The 9,315-nt window shown below is 36.7% G+C and overlaps 1 protein-coding gene across 1 annotated transcript in view; it reads right to left on the minus strand.

The window, feature by feature from the left end:
- Positions 1 to 8,420, minus strand: part of LOC107686096 (GTPase IMAP family member 2-like) — a gene marked incomplete at its 3' end in the record, with an annotated part of 11,220 nt that extends 2,800 nt beyond the window's left edge. Inside the window, exons 1-2 of the mRNA XM_016482938.1 lie at positions 8,146 to 8,420; positions 7,718 to 7,982 (exon numbers count right to left, since the gene is read on the minus strand). Of these exons, the coding sequence (XP_016338424.1) occupies positions 7,718 to 7,982; positions 8,146 to 8,420 (540 nt within the window). The remainder of the gene's footprint in view (positions 1 to 7,717; positions 7,983 to 8,145) is intronic.
- Between the last annotated feature and the right edge of the window lie 895 nt (positions 8,421 to 9,315).

Below are 9,315 nucleotides of genomic sequence, written 5' to 3' on the forward strand. Positions count from 1 at the left end.
TGTGTGTGTGTGTGTGTGTGTGTGTGTGTGTGTGTGTGTGTGTGTGTGTGTGGTGCTTATTTTGTGTCCTATAGGAAGGGTTTGGCAAACTAGGTCAATTAGGAGCAATTAGTGTCATTCTCCTTTTGTAGCATATATGCATAAGTATTAAAACTACCTAAATTAATTAAAAATTAACCTATCAGTTTCAGTTAAAAACCATTAGACACTAATTCATTGGTTCACCATATAACACTATCTAGAGGCTAAAACTCAAAACTCAAACTTCCAAACCAAGGTTTAAAACAACAGATGCTTCTCGTTTCTTTTTTGTGCATCCTCCTTTCCTTTCCTCGCCTCTTAGTTAAACCCCCCTAAGGATGCAAGGAAAGAAATGAGGATGGAGGAATCAAAGGAAAGCTTATTTGTACATTGGAACATTGTAGATCACTGAAGTGTCATGTTACATATTAGCTGTATGGTTTATTTTATACTGCAAAGGTAAAACAAAATTCTGACAGATGTGAAGGGGAGGGAGAATTTATACGTTCATCTGTTTTTTTGATAAGAAAGACTTCTGCATAGACTACACCTGTATCCTCGCTTATAGCTCGTCTGCAAGGTTCTTCACTACTTGATTCTCATGGGTGCAATTAGAAGTTTGTTTTTTTGTTTTTTTATATTCTGAAGTTTCAATGAAGCAGTGTTTCGAAAGTATCGATACTCAAATAAAAATATCGATACTAAGGTGTCTTTTTTTTACCAGTGATTTTGTTTAATAATTGTGTAGGATGGAACTATTTATGCTCATCTGAACACGCAAATGCTGCAAGACAGAACCAATCAATCACAGAGAGCGTTACTCACTTCTGACAGTGCATTCAAACAGGGCTGCGTTTCCCAAAAGTATCATAAGAAACCACTGATGCTTTTGGGAACGGCAGAACAATGCTTATCAGAGGACAGAAAAAAACATGTTTGAGTTATTTCACAATAAACTAATTTAAATTGTAGCCTACATAGTTTGTGCAATTACATTTATTTAAATCGAACGTTAAAAGTTCATATTGATCATGTTCTATTCAGTAATGTTAATAGAAATCATAGCCGTCACAGAATAAAAAGGTTGGATTATATTCATGCAACAGCCTTTCACTGGCAGTCCCTTATGAAAATGAACCATGGTGGTTTTACGAACGTGACCATAGTTCAGCTATAGTATTTGTAGATTCCCATGGTTACCACTACAGTAAACATATTTTAACCACATGTAAACAAAAATATAACCTAATAAGTTGCAATTAAGGCGTATTGAATATTAAAATTAGTTTCAAATATAAAGTTAAGTGGGTATCATTACCCATTTTACTCTTAATAATTTAATACATTTCATAATTTAAAAGTTAAGTTTAGAAGTATCGTATCGGTATCGACGATACTGGCCTGTAAAAGTATCGGTATCGTATCGAAAACAAAATAAGTGGTATCGCCCATCCCTAGAGTCAAGTCATCAGGCTTCTGATTGGCCAACATGGCTTTACAGTCAGGGTTATATCGCCACCTGTTGGTTTGGCATGCTATTAAGAGCACTTCATAGCATGTTTTTGAATTTTCATGTGGACAGACATTTTAGTTTTTTAAATGGAGGAAAAACTTTTTTTTTTTTTAATACCCGTGTACTTGTGGACAAGGCCTGACTCTGTGACAGGTACATTATTGCACTTGCAATGCATATAACTCTGATACAAGTCGGGGGAAACGCAAGTCATGATAAAAAGGCTCAAAGACATGTAACAGCAGGTTAAAAGTGGTTGATTCAGCAAATGTTTTTTGTTAACACTATCGGTTAGGGTAGGGTAGAGAGTTCCAGGTAAGATGTTAACAATTTAGCCCAACTCACTGGCCATTTCATTTCCTAACAGCCGTGATTCTTAGGCTATAACCACAAAAAATAAATAAATAAACAAATACATATATAAAATTAATTAATTAATTAAAAACGAATGTTGCAAGTCATGTATAACTGTTTCAGAGAAAATGTACACACTATTTAGTGCTGATCACTGGAAATTTCACATTAAAATTTATATCGATAACTAACTTACTAACTAACTAACTACAATGGGTATAGAAAAGAATCATCTCCCTCCCAGGGAGTGACTTTAGTGGCATATTCGGGTGATTGAGAACGAGTGGGTGGAGCTGAGGGGTCTGGGTTGACTACAACTTCTCATTAAAATAGCTTAAATTGATTCACAGACCCTCCCTGGATCAGGACGTCGCTCCAAACCGGATGAAAGAGCCGAAGGAAACTGGTCAGAGAGGCGACCAAGAGGCCTACAGCAACTCTGAAGCAGCTGCAGGAGTTTATGACAAAGAGTGATCATTGTGTACATGTGACAACAATATCACACATTCTCCACAAATGTGGCTTCTTTGGGAGGGTTGTGAGAAAAAAGGACACTCCTCAAGAAAGGCCACATGCAGTCAGACTGAACTTTGCCAAAACACACCTTGAAGATTCTGAGGCCACATGAGACAGACAGTCCACAAACACCCACCATCAGATTTAACTGAACTTGAGCAGTTCTGCCAAGAAGAGTGGGCAAATATTGCAAAGTCTTTATGTGCAAAGTTAGTAGAGACAAATCCCAACAGACTAAAGGCTGTAATTAAAGCAAAAGGTGCTTCAACAAAATACTGACACAAGGGGCTGATCCTTTTTCCAACTCAGTGATTATGATTTTGTTGATGTTATATCTTTCACTTGGATGTTATAAGTTGCACTGAGTAAATACAGCTGAATAAAACAAAAACTGTGTCCGTCTACATTTCAGGCTGCAAAGCAACAAAATGTGATTATTTTAAAGGGGGCGATTCTTTTCCATAGCCACTGTAAATAAATAAATAAATAAATAGTTTCATTAATTAAAAGATCATTTTTCCTCTTTAAAGCACAGCAACAGTGGTTTGAAGGATGTTTGTCGAATCATGAGCCTTTTTGATGCTTTTGGTATCCACAAAAGGGCTGACAAATTGCACCAGGCTTATGTACATAGAGCTAACATTCAAATATTGTTTCCAAAGAACCAATGCCATTTAAACCTGCATCACTGAACAGGGAAAACAAGCAGTAGTAGATACAAACAGAACAGTGGACATGAGATTGACCAATGGCAGTGCAGTGGTGGACATCACAATGATTGCAACATAACCAGAAGCTAAACATGTAATAGACTCATGAATGTTGAGCAGGTAAAAATGATTACTGTATGCTTTCATGTTTAACAATAATGTTTTGCATAAGTGAGGCAGTAAAATTACTTTCCCTTTCAGCTTCAATGCATGAACCTTTCTAAGAGTTAATAACTTTTCGTACAGTTTCCTTTTTCATGTGTTGACTACAACTTCTCATTAAAAGAGCTTAAATTGATTCATGAATTGGTTTGGTGTGGTTCTTTGCTGGAATGAAAAAATGGTAAGAAAGGTCTGATAGCAAAGATATTCAATTAAGGTGGTGTTAAATATTAAATGCGAAGTACTCACATCGATTAGAATCAGCTCAGCAGTTGTCAGAGGGTCAGTGGGCATCAGTAGAGTTTTACATTCAGTTTCTTTCTAGTTTTTGCATGTTTTGCCTCCTGTTGCTTCAAGGAGGAGCTTTTCTGGCCTGTTAAGTGTTCACAAGGACAGAATTAAAGAGATAGTTCACCCAAAAATTAAAATTGTCATTAATTACTCACCCTCATGTTGTTCCAATCCCCTTAGACTTTCGTTCATCCTCAGAACACAATTAAAGATATTTTAAATGAAATCCGAGAGGCGAAACGCACAAGGCTGGGGCGTCCAGAAGGTCTGTCATATATGATGGTATATGATGCATCTGAGACTTTAATAACGTGACTCAAATGGCTTGTTTCTTCTCCAACTCCAGTCTGAAGTCTTGCCTCACAGACCTAAACCTCTTCAGTCAGGTGTGTGTGTGTGTGTGTGTATGTGTGTGTGTGTGTGTGTGTGTGTGTGTGTGTGTGTGTGTGTGTGTGTGTGTGTGTGTGTGTGTGTGTGTGTGTGTGTGTGTGTGTGTGTGTGTGTGTGTGTGTGTGTGTGTGTGTGTGTGTCTGCAATGGGGATGTTAATTTGAGTGTGTGTTACCCCCTGTTAAATATACAGTATATGTATCGGAGGGATTCTGATTACCCTGAAGATTATCTTTCTGATAATGACTGTACATGATCATGCTTATTCAATAACTACTTTCCAAATAAATACATTTAAAAAAATAAATACATGGTCATGAAATAAACTGACACAACAACACAACAGAAATGCTCCTGCTCCCTATAGAGGATGTTTTAAACTAATGATTTATACCAAACGTAATGGTCAAACGAAATCCAAATTTTGGACATTTTACTGTAGTACCATTTTTTTAACCATTAGCCAAAGTCATTTATGTAGTTATGCGAAGATAAAGTGTCATTTAGAGGCGGTGTCTCCCATGCCGATGTCCAGAAAAGCACCAATCAGTGTCCCTTTAGCCAATCCTGCAAGCCTTTTCACATATTCTTCATGAACAATGTCCTTTTTCTCTTTTCTCTTGTAAAGACAGATTGCTCTTGATTATATTCTTGTCAATCTCCACTTGATTTCTTTCCTCCAGCTTTTGAAGCATCTCAGTGGTGTAGTGGCCATTCACTTTTACCATCTCCTCTATCTTGTCCAGCAGGTTTTTGACCTGAACCCCGTTGCTCTTGTACTCTCTACTGCTGATGACGTGACGGCAACCTCCACATTTATCAGCCAGCTATAGTTTTCAACTTTTCTGAACAAATTTCCCAATTCTTTGATTTTTATTTTCTTCACCATGAGTGAATAAAACTACTGAATGTTTAAAGGCATACAGTTTTATCCACAGTCTCTGTTTCTTGTTTTGTGTACCTCCCGACCTTCAGGACAATGACTAAGGCATCAACAGCTGGAGCGCTTTCGATCATACATCTTACGTTCTCATGTTTTATCTTCATATCATCATCATCATGAGTATCAAAAATTCCAGGTGTGTCAATAACTGTGATCTTTCTTCTATCAACCATGCTTTCACTGCTCCAGTAGCACATTCAGTTGTCATAGATTCAGGTGAATCAATACATATTTTCCAAGAATTGTGTTCCCAGCACTGCTTTTGCCATCTCCAGTAACTGGTAAGAACTAATTACCTATAATAGAGTAATATTAGCTCTATTGTTAGCAGGCAACAGTTCATCTATTAAAGGGGTCACATGATGCTATTTTAAAGATCATTATTTGGTGTATTTGGTGTAACAGAATATGTTGACATGCTTTAATGTCATATGACCCCTTTAAATTATTATTAATAATAATTAGTCTACTTGCTATAATTAACTACTTGAAAATAAAACAATTTCTTCATTGGATGAAGCAAACAGTCGGAGCATGAACGTATAGTAAAGATAGCTCATTCCATTAGTTTACTCTTGAGGCCTCGGACCTTCTTTAGCAGCTTTGCTCCATCAAGTTGCAAAAAACACTTCATAGGTGTACTCCAGGTTTTTGAGATTCTCAAGGTTGAGGGCATAGATCAATCCCATCAACAGTATGCACTTTGTGGTTCTGTCTCTAACAACACACATCTGCTGGGCCCTCCTCGAACTGTGGGATTGTGAATCACCAACAGCTTCATTATTGCATTTGCGTGTCCTTCGAGTTCATCCTCCTGTTGAAAAGAAAAACAAAAAGCAAATACATTTTTATGTAAGTTCAAGCAAATTAGCATGCTGTTCGAATACAGTTTTCTTAGTCATGCCAATTATTTGAACACAAGCAGGATTTCTGTATTAATCAGCACTATAAACAGCTAACAAATTAAAATCAAAACCCAAATTCCTGATCCCAGTATCCCATAATGAAACAAGTATCAATCTAACCCCTTGCTGTAGATGGAAATAGCTTGTCATGATTCGAAGTAGATTTTTATGCTGGAACAGATCACCCCCTTCAGAAAGCAATGTCACCAAAGAAGAAAGGAGTAACAGAGCTGCCACTACCTGACTATATGTGTGAACCTTTCAAATTGTCATAATTAAATGTCCCCCATCTGTACCTTTCATTCATTTCTAGCAAACCAATGAACCATCAATATCAAACATTAGCTTGCCAATGTTCCCCATTAAAGGTTGAATACTTAATATTAATCAATGCACAATAAAAAAAAAAGAGTCTAAACTCCCATTGCAACATATTTTCCACAACTAGCCATTCTAAACTGTTGGTAGCAGTAACATGATTCACATTGCTAGCATGATGGCATTCTAAAATGCTGTCGATGTCTTTTTTATAAAGGTGGGCCATGATATACTTACTACTCCAATAAAAAACTAGACTAAACCCTCAAAACTTAAAATCAAGCATAATTGTTGTTCACACGTGTAATTCTTAAAAGGTTAGTTCACCTAAAATTTAAATTCTGCCATCATTCACTCACCCATGTTGTTCCAAACCCATAAGACTTTGGTTAATCTTCGAAACACAAATGAAACATACAATTGATGAGGGTTTAAATGATGTTTACCCATAGTAATAATAATGTTTATCATCAGTGATTTTCGCGTTTCATAGTGAAAAAAAAAAAAGACATTAAAACGGAATATTTTTTCGTGAAATTTCAGGAGATATTTCAGGAGAGTTGATAAAACATGCATTATTCCTCCAGATTTTATGGCTGTGGTAAACCTAACCAGCCAGCAGATGGCGCTGTTCCTGTAAAATAAATTAATAATAAAAAAGTATCGATTTTAAAACCATAGGCTGAATAGGTTAATATTTTTGTTCAGTCCAAACAGTCCTGTCCCTTATTTTAGGACGAGAACTGAATCGTGTTCTCGGGATTAAAAGTGCGTGCTTTGGCTTTTACTGGTGTTTCTGTTTGTATGTTGTTCACGCTTGGTCTGTTGTTTGTCTTTGTTTTGAGGCTGCAGCAGCTCACAGCCTCCACAATGCAGCTTTAATCAGACACACGCTGATCCATTTATGTATTTATTTATTTATTTATTGGACCCACAATCTGATTCCTGGAAAACACGTGACACAATGAAAGCAAAACTAAACGTAGCCGAACCTGGTATACATTGTAGAGATGTGTGCATATGTTTATTCACTGTGATTTGTATCTATATCTTCAGTTTAATTTGCTTTGCATCCATTCTAAAGATGTAATGCAACCAGTCATGCTTGTTTGATCTTATTATTATTATTATTATTATTTCAATGCTACTGTGTATACATATATTACAGTTTTTCTCAGTCGCTTTGGTACATTTCTCGAATCATCCTTGACATTTGCACAACAGTAAGTGCATTTCTCAAAACAACTCGTACAAATAGCAAAACACCATGGATTACCTGTCTCTTGCTCAAAATCCTTAGTTCATCTCTCAAAAATAAATATCTGTGTCAATGAACATGTCAGTGACATCAGAATGACAAGTCCTTGTGTCATTGTGTACGGATAAGACAGTCAAATTGCTTAGTCATGTTGTCAATATAACAGTGTACTCTGGAGGGATGTTCTGATGTAAACTATGGCTACAGTTTTGATGACAATTATTGTAAATTGTAGGTTACACCTTAGTGTATGTGGGAGTTTGATTGCAAGAGACTGGACAAGATTCACATTTATGCTTTTACTGTTTGTACTGTCATTTGTTTTACCTGTACATACTGGTAGCGCAGCTCCTTCACTCTTTCTTTCAAATGGAACAGTGTACAGCTGCTTCATATTCATTTGGTGTCTTTTCAGCACCCTGTCAATGGTTGAGATGCTGACTGTTTGGATGTTTTCAAAGATGTTGTTGTCCTCTATAATGGCACTCTTTATCTCCCTTAGTCTTATGGCATTGTTTTCTACAACCATGGTGCAAATAGCCTCCTCCTGTTCAGGTGTGAAAAGGGGCCCTCTGCCACCCCTGTGAAGTTGTCTTGCAGTCCTATGTAGAAAAAATATAGTAATGCAAAACACAAAATTGAGTAAGATAAAATGTCACTGTTTACTGTATATTGTAAAATGCAAGTGGAATACTGTAATATTGTATGAAGCATTACAGAAAGTATACAGTATTACAGTACAGTGCCTATTGTTAGATTACATACCTGTTCTGTCGACGAAAAGTCTGAATGATTGAGGACACAGTTGTTCTCCCAACATTTGGCTGCACCCTTCGACCAGCCTCGGCCATTGTAAGCCCATGATTGAGAACGTGGTCTACAAGTGTGGCTCTTATCTCATCAGGAACACGCATATGTCCTCGGCCTCTTCTGCCTCTTCCTCTGTTTTGCCTCCCAACTCCTCCGCCACGCAGCCTCACTCCTCTTCCTCTTCTTCTTCTCTCTGGCTGTTGACCCCGTCCAATTCCTTGTCCTTCCATTGTCAGACATTGAAACATTGTGTTGTGCTCCGGCTATATATATACTTGCCAGTTGATGGTTCATGAGATGCACCTTCGTTAGAGAAAATCAAGATTCACCTGGGAGCAATTTACCAATGCAGGACAGATTTAGAAAAAAAGTCTAATGGAAATGTATAGAAATATGCTTGACATATTATGACAACTTGTTCAACCATTTTGCATGTAAAGACTTATGCTATGAACTAATGCCTAAATGTTGTGGGGGGTGAGACTATTCAACAAAGACCCATTATAATACATTTTGATCAACATGACATAAGCAATTGATAATGTATGAAACAGCAGAGAATTGTACGTAATCATTTGCATGGATGTACCAAAGCATTTGCAACTTGTTCAAAGAAATGAGAAACTGCTTTTTTGATGTGCACAAGTGACAATGATGTGAAGATTGAACAGGTAGTTTTGAAAATTTCAATTCTGATCTGAGAAATGTACCAAAGCGACTGAGAAAAACTGTAATTAGCATACTTTTATTTTGACTTTTTTATAACTTGAATTAATTCCCTGATTCGTTTTCTTGAACTTGTAGTTCAAATTGTCATAAAATTTTAACTCTATAGTTTATATAGTTTATTCAATCTAATAATACACATTTTAATTGAACAGAATTTTCATTGTTTTAAAGATATGCATTTAATCTGAACAGAGAGATATGTTCAAAGATACAAAATGTGCATCTGCATATGTATACTACACACACACACACATAAACACACACTAGATAGATAGATGGATAGATGGATGGATGGACGGATGGACGGACGGACGGACGGACGGATAGATAGATGATAGATAGATAGATAGATAGATAGATAGATGGATGGATGGATGGATGGATGGATGGATGGAT

The sequence above is a fragment of the Sinocyclocheilus anshuiensis genome, unplaced genomic scaffold, assembly GCF_001515605.1.
Source record: "Sinocyclocheilus anshuiensis isolate Anshui unplaced genomic scaffold, SAMN03320099.WGS_v1.1 scaffold1243, whole genome shotgun sequence".
In the NCBI taxonomy this organism is placed as follows: Eukaryota; Metazoa; Chordata; class Actinopteri; order Cypriniformes; family Cyprinidae; genus Sinocyclocheilus; species Sinocyclocheilus anshuiensis.